The 18,589-nt window shown below is 43.5% G+C and overlaps 1 protein-coding gene across 2 annotated transcripts in view; it reads left to right on the top strand.

Moving 5' to 3' along the window:
* ROCK1 (Rho associated coiled-coil containing protein kinase 1) overlaps positions 1–18,589 on the top strand; it is a 321,787-nt gene that overhangs the window by 186,272 nt on the left and 116,926 nt on the right. For both annotated transcript variants that reach the window (XR_014225300.1, XM_082258424.1), the window contains exons 6-8: positions 2,967–3,051; positions 6,187–6,331; positions 15,256–15,394. Coding sequence is in view for 1 of the 2 variants with exons in the window: in XM_082258424.1 (XP_082114550.1) it covers positions 2,967–3,051; positions 6,187–6,331; positions 15,256–15,394 (369 nt within the window). In the remaining variant the exon portion in view is untranslated. The remainder of the gene's footprint in view (positions 1–2,966; positions 3,052–6,186; positions 6,332–15,255; positions 15,395–18,589) is intronic.

Raw genomic sequence — 18,589 nt, 5'->3', positions numbered from 1 at the left:
TAGTCCTACTCCTGGAGGAGGCAAAATAACCCAGTAGTTATGATTTATGGAGTACTGTGTTCGTCGATGAACTCAGAGAAATGGATTTCACGGTAAGTACAAAAATCCCATTTTTCTTATTCCACTGGTTAGCACTCGGAAGTAGAGCTGCACGATTCTGGATAAAATGAGAATCACAATTGTTTTGCTTAGAAAAAAAGATCACGATTCTCGGCGTAACATGTTTCACATTTAACAAAAAAATTGGGCCAACTTCAGGTTTTTTTTTTTTTTTTTAAATTGAAGTGTATTTTTTCACAAAAAACTGCGTTTGAAAGACCGCTTTGCAAATACAGTGCGACATAAAAGATTACAACAATTGCCATTTTTTCTAAAATATCTATGTTTGGGGGTTCTAAGTTATTTACTAGCAAAAAATACCGAGAGCAAGATTTTTTTAACGAATAATTGTGCATCTCTAACTCTAAGTGGAGTGCTTTTTTGGGATCTATTACATCTGAAAGGTAAATGGGCCTTTTATCACATTGTAATTTTATTTGAAATGCAGATCGCTTCATTTATATATGTCATAATCAGTCACAAGGTTTCACATGTTGATGTAAATAAGCCCTTATGTAGAACAATTGTGTTCAGTTTATTAAAAAAAAAAAAAAAATGCAGCACTTCAGTATAAATTTGGGCTGCACATCTTCACTTACGATTCGGTGCGATTACGATTATTAGGGTCGCGATTTGATACAATTTGATTCCGCGATGCATCACGATGCATCGCGATTACTATGGGGACCCTTTTCTAAAGGGGGATCTATGGGGACCCTTCTCTAAAGGGGGATCTATGGGGACCCTTCTCTAAAGGGGGATCTATGGGGACCCTTCTCTAAAGGGGGATCTATGGGGAGCCTGGGCCTGCCCTAAAGGGGATCCAGGGGAACTGAGCTCTAAAGGGGGATCTATGGCGACCCTGCTCTAAATGGGATCTATGGAATAGATCCCTTTTAGTGCAGGGTCGCCATAGATCCCCCTTTAGAGCGGGCCAGCATCCCCAGAGATCCCCCTTTAGTAGAGCAGGTCCCCTCATAGATACCTTTTAGAGCAGTCCACATCAGGTTAGAAGAGTTACCTGATGCTAGTTGTAGTACCGTAGGCCCTGGTAAGGAGGAATGCTGGGCTCTGTAGTCCCCCTAGTTGTAGTATAGCAGGCTCTGGTAAGGAGGAATGCTGGGCTCTGTACAGAGCTACAGAGCCCAGCATTCCTCCTTACCAGGGCCTACTGGTTACGGCACAACATTATTGGTAACTGGTTGCCAGATGTTACTGCACATAACTGTTCACTGCTTGGTTGCTAAAGGTTACTGCACATCATTAATGCAAAGAAGTCCTCTTGCTAGATTAAACGTGTTGTCTTGCATTGCATTTGCTGCAGAATTTGGGCAGAAAAGATGGGGTTAATTAAGCCGAGCAGGATTATATTCATAACAGTACTGAGTGTAAATGATCATAGCAAGCAGAGAGCAGTGATCATTTAGTGACTAAAGTGAAAGTTCAACTCAGCAGGGCAAATGAGCTAATTACAATTGTTAATCACACATACCATCTGCCCGCTCATCCATGCCGACCAGTGTTGCATACAGGCAGTGCTTGTAATGCTGTTAAAAATCAGAGAGGAGAGAAGCGTGCTAACAGATAAGCGGTTCAAACAGACATAACTCTCACCGCCCACCGGCTTTCCTTATCCATGCTGCCTTTGGATTGTCACTGTCTCCTCTCTGCGATCCTCTTTCACTCCTCGGACCCCGGCCACTGCTCATTAGTGTGTCTCTCCATTCGGCCAGTTCTGCTTTCAGGCAAGGACACCGCTGGTTAGTGCTTCCCTTTCCCTGCAGCTGCATGTGACAGGGAGCGATTGTGAGGATGCGTGTGTATCCCGGGGGCCAGAGAGAGCACTGACAGCCCCGCTCTCCTCTCCTCTCCCGCGGCACGAGGAGGAGCTCCGTGCTCCACAAGCCCGGCCGCCGCCAACAACTCATTCAGCGCCGCCATGTCACTTCTATCCCCGCCCCCGGAACTGACGTCATTAGGTAATCGATTTTTCAACCACCCCGAATCGATGCAGAATCGCGAAGGGTCGCATCGCGATGCATCTATTCGGCGATTATATTCAGCAGCCCTAGTATAAATGCATCCACATTTCCAGTTTTCTCTTGCTCCCCCTCTCCCCCTGCAAAGTCCCACAAAAACTTGTTGAGCATGCCAGCATATTCAGCTTCCTGTGAAGAGGTGGCAACAATGTTTAGGGGGGACCACATGAGACAAATATGTTGGAGGATTTGATTTTCGGAAAGGTATAGAGTTTTTGTTTACTTTGAGGCTTGTTTGTCACAATGTAATCAGAAATTGTGCTTGTTTAGATACTCATATCAGAGTTTGCATTATGTTGCAGTAATTGTATTGCTGTGTTCACTGGCTGAGCCTAATACTTTCTTGGAAACACTAATTATAAAGCCCCTTTCACATGGGTGCCACCATGAAGCAGGATCCGCTTGCTGGGGGGTCTCTAATCCCCGCTGAGCAGGCGGATGACTGGTCCCTGTCCGATAAGTCATGCAGAGTGTACACGGACACAGCCCGCTCTTGTCTATGGGGCAATTGGATGGAAACGGACTGCCTGTCAGTTTTCATTCAATGCACCAGGCAGATGGGGAACCTATTCCATCCCCCATCCATCTGTTTTTGTCTGACAGGATTGGATGGTGGCGGGTGTCAGCAGACAATCCAAAGAAGAGACTAGGTCGTCTGATCAGGTCCACTTAAAAAAAAAAAAAACTTGACAGGCGGACCTGACTGTGTGAAAGGGCCCTAAGTCATTACATAAAATGAAAGATGACATAAACTGTAATGTGGAACAAATATAATTAACTCTTTTTAAGTGATCTTTAATGATCTCCGAAAACTTTTTTTTTTTTCAGGGATGTGAAGCCTGACAACATGCTGCTGGACAAGTCTGGTCATTTAAAACTTGCAGATTTTGGTACATGTATGAAAATGAATAAGGTGTGCTTTAGTAATGGCTTATGATGTGATATGGTTAACGTGTAAAACTGTATTAAACCCAAAAGTAAACATTTATTGACTAATTCTTAGTGGTGGCTGCATTCGTTTTTCTTTTTTGGCTTTCTTTCTTTTTAGTTTCACCTGGTGACCATGCCAGTAAATATGCTTTTTACCACAACAAGCTGTCCTGCAGATGTAGGAATTGTAGTGTTGGGAAAAACCATTTAGCACTTACAGGGTGCTTACAATGGCTAGCTTTTATTTATGTAAAGACTTTATCTCAAAAGGAATGAAACTGTTGCTGTAACTGCTTAACCCTCCTCTTATGTTAGGGTCAGAACCGACCCGTTTTCAGGTTTTGAATGTCTATAAGTATCACATAAATTTGTTTATTGCATCAAGATTTTTTTACTTTGTCAGGAACCTCTATTTAAACAATGTAATAGAAAAAGAATCCTTTTCACTAAATTACAAAATACTGTGGTGAAAATTAAGACGTTTATGATGTTAGGGTCAATTCTGACCCAGTTATAATATAGGATTTTAGGACACTAATAAGTGCCAAAACTGAAATCATAAACACTCTCTCTGCTTAGTAACACTGACAGCCAATCCCCTCTCAACCCTGTGAGCTGTAGTTAGGGAGGGGCCTATCTCTTTTCCTGCTTGTCTGCTTCTCTAAATAAAGTAAAGAAACATAGGACAAATACATTTCAGAGTTGCTGACTTTATTTTACCATTTTTTAAATTTGAAAATGAGAGGTATGCTATCAAAAGAAAGGTCTAAGGGGTCACACCAAAAATATTAAAACCAATCTTTTCAAGGATAAAGAAGCCTAACAAGGTAACCAAGAGGTAAGAAACATATTTGATGATAAATAATTATTCAGAGGGTATTTTATGGCTGATTTAAAACACGGGTCAAAACCGACCCTAACATCATGGATAGTAACAGAATTCTAACATAAGAGGAGGGTTAAGTGTTAGCTGCAGCTTGGCTTCAATGTGTTGGTGTATGTAAATCTGCCAACCCTGACATCCCCCCAGATTGGTGTGCTGCTGTTTAAAGGTGCCTCTGTTGCTCCTTAGGCCCCTTTCACACTGGTGGACCCATCAGGTTTTCCTGTCAGTTTTTTAGGTGGACCCGATCCCATAAGCTTTGATGATGCATGATTAATTTAGGGTTTAACCACTTCCCACCTGTATGCGACCTCTTGGCAGGGTGGGCTTTAACACAGAGAGGCTGCATATATGTGTCCTTATGTGAACAGTTTTCTGTGCTGAGAGCTTGTGCTCCCAGCACAGTCACCAATGGGGAATGGAAAGCTCCTCATGTATACTTGCGACTGGGAGCTTTCCAATCATGTGACCGCTGTGACAGCCACTCACAGCAGTCACGTGACCCAGATGCCTGCTTCTGCCTTCTGGCATTTAGAAGCTCTTAAAGGGCAGGCAGGTGGCTGGAAGGCGTTAATACTGCTTTAAAGATAGAATGGGCTTCTGCAGTATTAATTTAACGGGACAAAATTGGTTTATTTTATTAAAATAACTACTCTATCATGATAGAAACCTTAATTAGGAAATTTCTTCATATTCACAAGACAAAATATTTCAAAAGCCTAAAAAAATGCATTCTTTTAAAGATGGAAAAATTATCTGCACAAAGTCTAACTTTAGTAAATTGTGGCAAAGGGTTGTAATTAAATTAAAGTTATAGCATCAAAAAATGACATAGTATGCAAGCTGAAGGTGCCCATGCAGTCATGCCCTGTTATCTTTTCTTTACGAGATAGATTTCATTACAAAGTCTTTCTGTAATTGTGATGAGATAATGGTGCAATTCCTCGGATCTGCAATATTTGCTTATGGGGTTGAACCAGGTGTTTTGTGCTTCTCATGTTTTGTTGAAAAGCTTTAGCATCCAAAGTGCCTTGACTTATCTCATTATCTACAGCACCTGTAATAGGTGGCACAACTTTCATATCTAACCCCTTTTTTTTTATTTTTTTACACTCCCACCCCACATCAAAATGAATTTTCTAATAATTGTAAAATAAAACATGCACACTGGGAGTGGGACCGGACCTTGGGGGGGGGGAGGGGACTGGAGTAAGTATGGCTGCAACATTTTGCAGACTGAGTGATTTTAGCATATTAATCTGCCTGTAATATTATTTGGTGTACCTGCGCTGTGGACACTGCTAGTATAAATATAACCAATTCCATATATTAAGGCTGCAGCTGTGTAGTTGGTTAAAAAACCTGTAGTATTGGTCCAGGGCACTACAGTGCTGCCTCTATCCACATATTTGGTGTGTAAACCTAAATGTCAACCTTCTTTCTAATCGTGATATTTGTGTGACTTCATCAAAACAATTCATAAAGCTTAAAAAAAATCATGAATAAATATAGATTTTTTTATTGATTTTTATTTTATTTAAACAACATAAAGCATGTAGTTAAATATATGCTTGGACTATATGAAATGTTTAAACTGTATAGCTAGATTAATTTTTATTCATGCTTTTTTTAGCTTTATGAATTGTTTTGATGAATTAACACCTATATCGTGATTAGAAAGGAGGTTGACATTTAGGTTTACACACCAAATAGGTAGATAGCGTCAATGCTGTAGTACTCTAAATCATTATCAATCTGCCTGACATTTAGGAGTTCCGAGATCCTGTCTTTTGCACAGTTGGCAACATTTTGAAAAGATTTAGCAGGGACACCTGGGAAGAAAATTTGACATGCATCCTGTGTTGCCCACCAAGCAACTTGAGGTCTGGCCAAGAAAAGTGTTTTTACTTCATGGTGTGTGGCTTGTAGTATGAGGGTAAATTAAGCCCCATTGGTCTCAGTGGCAGTAATGGTAACCAGCATTTTTTGTTATTGGCATCAATATTAACCCTTAGCACAGGTGTAAGTGAACCGAATAATGAACCCCATCATTGGTGTAAATGGGAGCCATAAAAAAAACACCCTTCATTGGTAGTCCGTAGGAACAAAACTAGTTTGTTTCAAGCAGAACTGGTAATTGAGTATATTAGGATGAAATAATTGAAATGTTTTACTGTTAAGAATATTCTGTGTTACTTGTTGTGATAACCCGTTACTTGTCATTTTGTGACACAGGAAGGAATGGTACGATGTGATACGGCTGTAGGAACACCTGATTACATTTCCCCGGAAGTGTTAAAGTCCCAAGGTGGGGATGGTTACTATGGACGAGAATGTGACTGGTGGTCTGTAGGAGTCTTCCTGTATGAAATGCTTGTAGGTAAGGGATTTGCCTTCTTGTATTTACACCAAGAACCAATTTTCAGCAGTAAACCGTGTACCTAAACAAATTTGACGTCCTTTTTTTCCCCACAAACAGAGCTTTCTTTTGGTGGTATTTGATCACCTGTGCGATTTTTTTTTTTTTTTTTTTTTTTGATCATGCGCTATAAACAAAAAAAAGCATCAATTGTGCAAAAATAACAATATTTTTCAATTATTTTTTTTATATGAAATTCCCCCCCAAAAAAATGTAAAAATTAAAATTTTTTAACATTTTAGGCCAATTTGTTTTATGCTACATATGTTTGGTAAAAAAAAAATCGCAAAAAAGCGTATTTTGATTGGTTTGTGCAAAAGTTATTGCGTTTACTAACTAAGGGAAAGATTTTTGTCTTTTTTATTTTCGATCCTACATAGCAGCACTGTATGATCTCCATTCTTACACAGGGAAGAATGACAGGCGGTTTTGTTTACATTAGCCGCCTGCCTTTCTCCCGGTGTAACGGACAATCGCGAGTGCCCTGGCGGACAGAGCGGGAGCAGGCCTACGGCGGCGCTCGCTCGCTCCCTAGAGCCCCACACGCTAGCGACGTAGCCCTACGTCGCTTTGCCTGTGAGGGGCAGTAAATAGTCGTGCGGCGGTCGGCAAGTGGTTAAGTGAACCCTTCCTGGGAAAATATACAGGCTACTGTTGCTGCCTTTTTTTTTTTTGATAATAGTTTCTCTTTCGTTCATTGACGGACATAGCTCTTCATTTTCTTGACCATAGGGTTATACTGCCCCCTACAGGAGTAGGACACTAGGCATAGAAAAAAGCTTGAGCATGCCTATGGGGCAGTCCCTTGGGGTATACTCCCACTTCCTGCTATAGGTATTCAGTTTTTTTCTGCCTATTCAGGAGTAAGTACCTAGTTCCTCGCTGGGATCTCTGGTCCTGGCATTTTTTTTCTTTTTAAATGGAATTTTCTCTTTCTTTTTCTCTTTCTCAGCTACGTCCCACCAACGGACGTAGCTGCTGCTTTAAATCATAGACGGATGGGTAATAAGCCCCTCCCACTAGGACTGACCAGGTAGAGCCAAAGGCTTTGACACGCCCAGGGGGGCGGGGTCCCTGGGTTATTACCCCTGGCCTCACCGTTGCATCTTCAGTTTTTAGCTGCCTGGTCTTAGGAGTGGCCAAACCGCTCCCTGCTGGAAACTTTTTATCCTAGCTCTGTTTTAAACATCTTAAAGGAAACTTTTTTTTTTTTTTTTTCTGCTGCTGACTCCAGTTCCTGTGGAATGGTGGCTGGGTTTCGGACTGGCTATATAAGAGCCTTACAGTCTCCCAGTTTGTGCCAGCGAGCGCTTGCAGACTGTAGCTCCGCGCTGGGTCTCCATAGCAACTATAGTCCCACGGACGGGGACTGGCATGCGGGTGAAACACCCCTCCGGGACGCACACACCTGGCATGCCAGCGTCGCAGCGTGTCCCTTGGCCGACCGTGCCCTCACTGCGGTGCGGAGGCAGTCTGTCAGGATGGACGCCCATCCTCAGCAGCGTGGTCCGTTAAGTACAGTCCCCACGTCTGGTTAGCGGGCCTGGGGCGGATGTGGGCTCCTCCATAGGTGAGTAGGAACCTCGGGTACCCATACCTCCTACCACCCTCCTCCACTATGAGGGGTCGCCGGTGGCCATTTTGCTGGAGACGGAGACAAAGCAGCTTCTGGCTCTTGTGGGCGGCGGTGTTTCCTTCTACCTTCTCTTCTCCATGTTGCTGATGGACTTCTTCTCCCTCCGAGGGGACTGTTCTGTGACATTGGAATGGGATGTGGAGGTGACCATTCACACTCTGAAGCAGTTTGGTTGGAATCTCAACCTTCAGAAATCTGTCCTGGTTCCAACAACCAGACTGGAGTATCTAGGGATGATCCTAGATTCAGCTTCGGCAAATATATTTCTACCTTTAAAATAGGGGAGGTTAAGGGAAGTGATTCTGTCACTGCTGGCTTGCGACCTGGTGTCTCTCAGGTCATCTATGCAGGTGCTGGGCCTGATGGTGTCCTCCTTCGAGGCCGTACCATATGCTCAGGCCCACACAAGACTTTTGCAACAGGATATCCCTGTCAAATGGGACAAGGATCCTCTATCTTATTCGTTTGAGTTGGAGATACAAGGACTCTCTGAATTGGTAGCTCAGCTCTCTGAATCTTCTCCACGGGAAATCCTTCCTTCCAGTATTCTGGACAGTGGTGACGACAGATGCCTGTCTGACCGGTGAGCCTATTCCACTGGACAGACAATCTCGAGGGTGTTCTGTCTGAGTCCAGTCCGACAATGTCACGGCCGTGGCATATGTCATTCATGAAGGTGGCACCAGGAGTACCCTGGTGGCTCTGGAGGTAGCCGTGATCCTATCCCAGCCCTATCTGCCGTGTACATTCCCAGCGTAGACCATAGGCAGGCGGACTACCTGAGACATCAAACCCTGAATCAGGGAGAGTGGTTCCTGCATCCACAGGTGTTCCACCAGCTGTGTCTCTGGTGGGGAACCCCTGATGTGGACCTGTTTGCCCCCAGACAAAACAGGAAAGTTTTCAAAGTTTGTGGCTCAGTCCAGAGATCCTCTGGCCGACGCAGTAGGCGCCCTGGTACGCCAGTACGGGCTAATTTATGCGTTTCCTCCGCTGAAACTTTCATCTCGCCTGCAACGCAGGGTCGAGTTGGAGGGGATTCCAGTAATTCTGGTGGCTCCCGATTGGCCCTGGAGATCCTGATATGCCTACGTGATTCGACTAAAGGTCTCAGGTCTGTGGGAAGATCTTCTATCTCAGGGTCCGATCTTCCATCCTGCTTTACTGCTGGCTTTAACGGCTTGGCTGTTGAGAGCAAGGTGTTAAAGGACAGGGGTCTGTCCGATTCTGTTATCTCTACCTTACTCAAGGCTAGGAAGTCCACTTCTCTGAAGATTTATTATTGTATGTGGAAAGCGTACATTCCATGGTGCGAATCGCTGAAGCTGCATCTTGGATCTTTTGCTATCCGAAGGATCCTGACCTTTCTACAGAAAGGGGTTGACCAACGTTTGGCATTGGGCACTCTTAAGTTTCAGATCTCGGCCTTGGCTATGTACTTAACGCTCTTTGATTCGTATGTTTTTTCAGGGGGTTCGCCATTTGGCTCCCCCCCCCCCCCCCCCCAGGAGGAGCCAAATGGCTCCCCAGTTACTTCCTTGGGACCTTTAATTTGGTTCTATTGGTTCTTCGGAAATCTCCTTTTGAGAACATAAGACACATTTCCTTGCTCGCCTTGTCGCAGAAAGTCGCCTTTTTTGGTGGCTATCACCTCTGCATGCAGGGTTTCTGAACTAACGGCGCTATCTTGCCGCTCTCCTTATCTGGTAATACACAGGGATAAGGTAGTGTTATGGCCTAATCCGTTGTTTCTTCCTAAGGTGGTTTCAGACTTCCATCTGAACGAAGACATAGTGCTTCCGCCACACTGTCCGAAACCTTCACATCCTAAGGAAATTGCTTTGCATTGCTTGGATGTGGTTTGGATGATACAGGTGTATCTGGAGACTACTGAGTCCTTTCGTAAGTCGGACTCTGTAAAAACGGATGGACCCCGTAAGGGTCAGGCTGCGTCTGCGGCGACCATCTCTCGATGGATCAGACAGCCCGTGGTGAAGGCGTATTCTCTTAAGGGCAAGGTTCCTCCTTTCCCGGTCACGGCTCACTCTACATGGGCGTTGAGTGCCTCTTGGGTTTTCCGCCATCAGGCATCAGTGATGCAGTTTTGCAAGGTGGCCACTTGGTCGTCTGTACATACGTTCACCAAATTTTACAGAGTGGATGTGTTGGCATCCTCGGACGCGTCCTTTGAGTTTAGCAGGCTGCCATTTAAGGAGCAGTCTACTTTTCCTTCTCCTTTATGGTTTTGCTACAGTTGAGCCCCAGTTATTGCTTGTTGGGCTCCATGTTATATAGTTGGCTATGTTAGCAGTGGGAATTGCATTCTTTTAAGTTTGTCCTTTCCCCACCCCTCAGTGGTTACTGCTTTTGGACGTCCCATCCGTCTATGATTTAAAGCTGTACAAAAGAGAAAATGGGATTTTTTACTTACCGTAAAATCCACCAACGGACGTAGCTCCCACCCCTCTTTTCTCTGTAGAGTTGGGTTTTGGTTATTAATCACTGCTTGCAACTAAACTGAAGATGCAACAGTGAGGCCAGGGGTAATAACCCAGGGACCCTGCCCCCCTGGGCGTGTCAAAATCTTTGGCTCTACCTGGTTACTCCTAGTGGGTGGGGCTTATTACCCATCCGTCTATGATTTAAAGCAGCAGCTACAGTCGGTGGACTCATGGAATTTACGGTAAGTAAAAAAAAAATCTAATTTTTTCCTCCTTTTATTATTTTGTTCCTGTGAGAATCTACAATCAAGTGCCAGACTGGGCGACTAACTGGATAATCTAGATCCTTAGGGTCCCCCTAGTCTGGCCAGTGGGCATGTGCAGACCGCAGCTCTGCGCTAGGTAGGCCAGGACATAGCCCCACTGGACGTGGGCTGGCCTGCGAGTTAATTGTCTCGCGAGGGCGCATACGAACTGGCTTTGGCCTGAATCACAGCGTTTCCTCCTGGCCAACAACACCCACATTACGATGGAGCGGTGTCCTGTCTAGATCTGGATCAGTTGGTCCAAGGACTACGGTTCATCTGTGACGCCTCTTTTGGATGCCGCTCCCCTGGTTTCTAGACTGTCTGTCTCAGCAGTGGTCCTGCGTCGCATTATCTGGCTCAAATGCTGGTCTGCGGACCAGGCTTCTAAGAAGGCTTTGTCCGATCTTCAATTTGTGGGGGATCGTCTGTTTGAAGCTTCTTTGGATGACACCATCAGAGGCTTCACAGGGGGAAAGAGTACTCTTCTTCCTCAGGCTTCCAAGGAAATGGAGTCCCGTCGCAGATGGGGACCTTCCTTCTAGGCTCACAAGCGGCCTTTTTGTCCCTCAGGGTCCCAAGAAAAGGGATCTAAACCCTTCCGGGCCTTCACTGGAGGTTCCAAGAAGTCTTAGTCGGGCAAACCGAAAAAAGGTTCTGCCAGACCTGCGAAAAAAAAAATTGCCCTGCATGAATGGACCCCCTCACTCTTATCGGGGGTGTGGGGACGTCTTTGCTGTTTTCTGGATCCATGGACTGTCCTAATCCAGGACAAGTGGGTCCACAAAGTCATTCGCTCTGGCTACAACACCCACATTACGATGCAGATCTCGTTTCGATCATATCAAAATAGTGGCAATGTATCCAGATTGGCGCAGCCTCTGTAAAACCTTAGGAACTGTACCTGGACCCCCATGCTGTGTGGGGTTGGCCTTTACTTTTGGTTCATGCACTGAACCTTGCATGAGCGCTCAGCTTGGCTATTGCAGTGTGTTAAATTAGCCACAGGGAGCTATACAGATCCAGGGCTGTGGTTCATCTCTATAGAACCCAATTACTGACGACCACTTTGGGAAATGCCCACCATGATAGGTGGTGCTTGGATTTTTTATACAGTTTAGCAGCTTGGACAAATTAAAGAGGGCTGCCCTATATCTTTTACTGTTACGATAAAAACGGGTCTGTTTCAAACTTATTTACCTCGCAGTATAGACTTTTCAAACTTGGCTGTAAAACGTAACCACTCAGAGCTTAGTCTCAGGCGCATGACCGAATGTTGCTTCACACCATTGGGTGCACACTTTAGCACCACTTCTGCCTAGAGCCCTTATTAGGTACGTATTACTTGGGCACTTCCTTCCAACCTTTTGGCACGAGGATTTCGTTACAGGATGGTCTACACCTGTGTTACCAAATACTGCTAACGAACACGTTTAACCTGTACTCCGCACTCTATTCCATGAGTACCCCACAGGTTTATTACCTTCACTTCTAGTTATGACAGAGACCAGGCTAAATGGATTTGATCACAAGTGAAATTTCACACAACCTAAGAGGGACGATACGTCTGCACTGGAGCAAGAGCTTGCTCTAACATTGGTCCCAGCATCTGTGTCCTGCTCTATTTTAGGCACTCAAAAAGTGGCCTATTTGACTAAAGCATTTTCTCAGATACATTATAGACTTAGTACAGCCATCTTCGTCCAGGGCTCATAAACCCCACACCTCATCTTATTGTCCCATTTCTCCACGTCAGACCCTGATATGCCGGTCCCAGAAGATGCAGACACAGAGGGTATTGAAAACGATATTAGGCAGAATTGAAGAAAGCTGCAGAAGATTTTCTTCCCCAGACTTACCATGATATTGAAGAGGGAGCTTCATTCAAACATGCTAGTTAAAGTTTTAAAGCTCATTGTCTTTTTGTACAAACCACGGCATTGTGCAGCCTGACCCTCCTTTGTCTTGCCATGCCCCTTTATGTACAAAGAGACCTGCAAAACATTCCCTCTTCAGCTATTCCTGGAAAGATTTTCAGAAAGAGTTTGCGGCAGAAGTGCACTACTCCTGTGGTTTATCCCACAGTGTCTATCCTAAACCGACATCTCGCTGTACCTATTGAAGATGCTTCATCTTTTAAATTAAGATTCTGCAGATAGAAAATTTGCCTTGCTCTCCCTGCCATTTCAATGTGTCAGACTACAGCTAGCTGGACTAGACCTGTGGACAACCAACAAACCCTGTGGGGTTTTTTTTTCCAGAAAAACTTTCTTCTCTAAGCGCATTTTCAAGAATTGAGATCCAAGAGAAATCCCACAATAAGATTCTCCAAGAGAGTTCTACGCCTAATGGTAGCCTTTTTGAGGCTCTACCATTTGCCCAATTCCATTCAAAAACTCTCCAGCTAAACAACATCCTGGGAAAAAAAGGCTCAGCTCTCGATTTACCTATGCTCATGTCCAGCCAAGCAAGGAATTCCCCATCTAGATGGATAACCCCCCCCCCCCCCCCCCGGCCCTAACAGTGGGTAATTCCTTCTTTTTCCTATCACGGGAAAGTTATCATAATAGACACAAGTCTGACAGGGTCTGAGTCTGAGGAGTGTTCCAATCCCTAACAGTCCAAGGAACATGGTCTCTCAGAAACCATTCTCCTTATTTAAACATCTTGGAGCTAGAAGCAGTTCAGTTGACCCTGCAGTACTGGTACTGGTCAATCCAATCAAGGTACTTTCAGACAATGCCACGGCTGGAGCCTATATCAACCAACAAGGAGGCACCGGGAGTCTGGCTGCCTGGAAGCCATATAATCTTGTGGACAAACTCACTGTCCAGCAATCCCATAAGTGGACAACTGGAAAGCAGACTGCCTCAGCTACCATCGTGGGGTTCATGGAGAATGGAAACATCTAGATGATTGGCCCAATCGGTTATGCCAGAAAGAAAATTCTGGATATGGTTGGCCTAGCACAGCAACTACTTCTGTTTGATGCCAGAACCAGAGATCCTCTTGCTCTAGCCACAAAAGTCTTGCTAATCCCCTGGTCTCAGTTAAGACTAAAAACACCATCCCTCCAGTGTGAACTCTGCATCATCTGTTCAAGAAAATAGAACGAGAGGGAAACAATTGCCCCGAGAGGGATCTATCATCTGGAAACCCTTTTACCTAGGAATTTTTTTTTTGCCTGATTTGAGCATTTTCTTAACTCTTAAGATGACTCCGCCTTGTATTTTTACCTTCCTGCAAACAGGTCTTGGCATTAAGAACTCTCAAACATCTGCTCTCATCCTTATCTAATTTCTGCCTCACTCTACCTTGTAGAGACTAGAGATGGACTCTGGTGTGTTCGGGATCCTAGTCCCAACCCACCTGCCCGATCCCGCCAGGAAGCAGACACTGCACACAGCTAATCACAGGCAGTGAGACATTACCCGGTCTGTGCAGCTGCGGTTTGGGATATGTCTCACTGCATGTGATTAGCAGTGTTTGCTTCCTGGCGGGATCAGGCAGGTTGGTTGGGACTTGGTTCCTGAACACGCCTGAGCCCATCTCTAGTGGAAACCTTTCTTCAAAGCATCTCTCATATTAACCCCCCTCGCAGCACCCTGTGCTTCCTAGGGATCTTCTCTGCCCTGCATAAGCCTCCCTTTGAACTCATCAAGGATATTCTCAGAGGATCTCTCTTGCAAAGTGGCCTATTTGATCAGCATCATGTTGGTTAGACTTGTTTCTGAATAAATGCCCACTTCCTGTATAGAGCCTTACGCCAAAGGTCATTCTTTCTTCTGATGGTGTTTTTAGTGATCCACCTCCTACTATCATTATACCCTGCTCCTCTAAAACTTTGCAAGTGTCCAATCACCTTAAAGTACACAACTATAACCCATGGTGTATGAACGCTTTTCTGTGTCCTGTACTCTTGTGCTTCAAGATATGGAAGTTACAGGCAAGTCAAAACTCCCTTTTCAGCAAGTTGTCAGAAATGGCATCCTCCATCCTTTTTACACTCCATGTTCCTAATAAATCAAACATTACCTGAACGGAAGATGTAAGTTACCAATTCTGACATCTCAGTCTTCATGCTAGCTACCTTGTTATCATGCTGACCCTTTTTCCAATTGTTTGGGTTACAGACCTGGAACAAGCATGCAGATTAGGATTTCTCACTTCACTCGGTCATTCCCAATATTTATATTTGTTCCAGCTAATTTATAAAGAGGAGGAAAATGGAAGCCAGATCGTGAGAAAAGTAACCAGGCTGCTAGCCTTTTGTAAGACCACCGTAATTTTAGCCCCCCCCCCCATTTTGTCTCAGAAGATTTTCGCTTTAGGTATGTGTAGTTTCATCATTCGGAGTGTTTTGCTCTGTATTCATCGGAGAGATAGAGACATTGAGGCACAGGTATTTTTTACATGCCTGTCTCCATTGCTATAGACTGCTAAAGCTTTAGTGCCTAATTTTATTCATACCGAATTGATGTGATTTTCTTCTAATTTTTGTAGGTGATACCCCCTTTTATGCAGATTCTCTGGTTGGAACATACAGTAAGATTATGAACCATAAGAACTCGCTTACATTTCCAGAAGACAGTGAAATCTCAAAAGAGGCAAAGAACTTGATATGTGCATTCCTTACTGACAGGTAATAAAATGTATTCAGTTTATGGTTAGCCCTGCTGTTTTAATTTGATGTATCATTAATTTATTAAAATAAATGGTTTGCTTTTGTGACCAGACCCATTTAGAGCTTTTCAGGAAAACTTGGTTCTGCGTACCAAAGCCTTAAACACAATAGATCACAAAAATATTTGTTTTAAATGGTGATTTAATGACTTCTGGATGGGGATTTAATGACTTCTGGATTAGTGTCAATAAAAGTGTGTTTTAATGTTCCAAACATTCCTTTTACAAAAAAAAACGAAGCAATAAAATAAGCTATTTGGTTCACTCAAAGCAAGGAAACGAACATAGTATTATACCATAAGCAAATATAGCAGCATACAGGTGCATCTCATAAAATTAAAATATCAAGAAATTATTTTATTTCAGTAATTCAATTCAAAAAGTGAAACTCCTATATTTTATATATACACACAAAGTGATCTATTTTGAGTATTTATTTGTATCTCATAAAAGTAGAATACTACATACGACCAATAAAAAAAAAGTATTTTTAATACAGAAATGTTGGCTTACTGAAAAGTATGTCCATGAGCAGTATAGTATGCAGTCAATACTTGGTCGGAGCTCCTTTTGCATGAATTACTGCATTAATGTGGCGTGGCATGGAGGCAATCGGCTTGTGGTACTGCTGAGGTGTTATGGAAGCCCAGGTCGCTTTGATAGTGCCCTTCAACTCGTCTGCATTGTTGGGTCTGGTGTCCCTCATTTTCCTCTTGACAATACCCCCCAGATACTCTATGGGGTTTGGGTCAGGCGAGTTTGCTGGCCAATCAAGCGCAGTGATACCATGATCAATAAACCAGGCATTGGTACGTTTGGCAGTGTGGGCAAGTGCCAAGTCCTGCTGGAAAATTTAAATCAGCATCTCCATAAATCTGGTCAGCAGAGGGAAGCATGAAGTGCTCTAGAATTTCCTGGTAGAGAGCTGGGCTGACTTTGGACTTGATAAACCACAGTGGACCAACACCAGCAGATGACATGGCTCCCCAAATCATCACAGACGGTGGAAAATTTTGCATTTTAGTTGGAAATCAAGGTCCCAGAGTCTGGAGTAAGAAGTGGAGAGCCATGTCATCTGCTGGTGTTTGTCCACTGTGTTTTATCAAGTCCAAAGTCAGCGCAGCCCTCTAGCATGACTTGGCACCTGCCCACACTGCCAAAATACCAATACCTGGTTTAATGATCATGGTATTACTGTGCTTGATTGGCCAGCAAACTTGCCTGACCTAAAACCCATAGAGAATCTCAGGGGTATTGTCAAGTGGGAGATGAGACACCAGGCCGAACAATGTAGATGAGCTGAAGGCCATTATCAAAGCAACCTGGGCTTCCATAACATCTCAGCAGTGCCACAGGATGATCACCTCCATGCCTATCTGCATTGATACAGTAATTCATGCAAAAGGAGCCCCAACCAAGTATGCGACATCTAGCTTGCGTAGTAAGTGAAAAATGGCTGTCACTGCTATAAGCTCTTAACTGGCTCAAAGCATTGGGTTACTGATACACCCATCTATAGTCCAGAAGTCTCATCAGAGGTGTGACTAAAAAGAAACATCCCTCCAAGGTGGAAAAAGACAAAGCACAGCATTAAAAAACAAGGACTAGGCAGAGAGAATGGGCATAAGGTACTTTGAATTAATGAATTAAAATCTAATGTTTTGGTTCTGATAGTAGACAGCTTGCAAATTGCCTGAAAACGGGAATAAAGGTGAATTTAGCCAACAGTGAAGAACACTGTAAGTCCTCTGCACTGCAGCAGAAGTTAAATTAAATTGATTAAATTGATGGCCACCACACTGCTAAGAAATACAGGCAGATTTTTATCCGTAATGCAATACTAGTTGGATAAATGTGCCATATTTTTATAGGATTTATATAGCGCCAACAGTTTGTGCAGCGCTTTACAGCATTTAAGACACAAGTTGGGCATTCTACTTTATTGTCTGATTAGTCCCTGATTCATACTGTAGTGTAACAATGACCAAAAAAAAATAAAATAAAATCAAGCAAGGACCCTTTCACATCAGGACTGCCCAATGCAGCATTTTCAGTACTACTACCAGCGAACACCAGCAGCCATGCGTTCATTGCGCCTGCTGGTGTGAATGGAACCCTAAGACAAACAAAGCGTGCATTGTAACGGGCATGTTAAGAAGCATAGGGACAATTTAACTTGCAAGTACCTTCAGAAACGTCATACAATTGTACCTCAGTATTGCTGCAGCTTTTAAAGTAAAGGATTGTTTTAGAAAGTATTGATTCATCATCTGTATTCCTGTATGTAAAGGTTTTTTTTGTATTTTTGTAACTGATTATTTTATAATAGTTACAGTAATTTTGTATGGTGTCTTGAAAGATAATGCATTTGGTTTTTTAGGGGGCTGTGCTGGGGCAAGGGAAAGAAAGAGGGGCAGAAAGAATGTGTACTAATTATTTTTTTTTTTTTAAAGCTTAGTTTAACATTCAGGAAAATTTGCTACATACATTCCAGGTACATAAAAACAAAAGGTGTTCAAAGGCAGAGATTGTTTTCTATGGTAATCAAAGAAAACAGACGGCGCCTCTATGTGCAGAAAACAAAAGACTTTTATTGCCAAAGGATAAAAATGCACTTACTAGCATTAAATTGAAACTCATCATATGATGTGGCATGGGATCCAGTGACAGGTGGTCCTTTGTGCAGCTTGATAGTGGAGATCCCAACCGACCAGCAAAGGCGGGGGCGCAGGAGAAAGGACCAAGAAAGACGGCCGCGCTGCCGGGACCAGCGTGGAACGCAGGACCCGGATGTGGCGTCAGCGGAATCCAGTTATATTTGTCACCAATACAATATTATGTTTCCCTTTTTTTTTTTTTTTTTTTTTACCCTCTTCTGGTCATTTATATACATACTACACGTATACATACTGTATGTATATTTGCGCTATTTCATATAGGCCTTTATACACTCATTGTCTGGCCTCTCCCTCTCATTTTTATTATTTTTCCCCCCATTGTTTCGTTTGTGCTTTACTGGCATCTGTAGTTCCACCAATCCCCCTTCATTCTTTTGTGTTCTTTTCATTCTTTTGTGTTCTTTTGTGTTTTTGTGCCACTTACCTAACGTTCTTTCAAATTTTCAATAACTCCCATTTCACTGTACCATTCCCCT

Source organism: Pelophylax lessonae (genome assembly GCF_965119305.1).
Source record: "Pelophylax lessonae genome assembly, chromosome: 5".
Lineage (NCBI taxonomy): Eukaryota > Metazoa > Chordata > Amphibia > Anura > Ranidae > Pelophylax > Pelophylax lessonae.
This window is presented reverse-complemented; position numbering and strand designations above follow the sequence as displayed.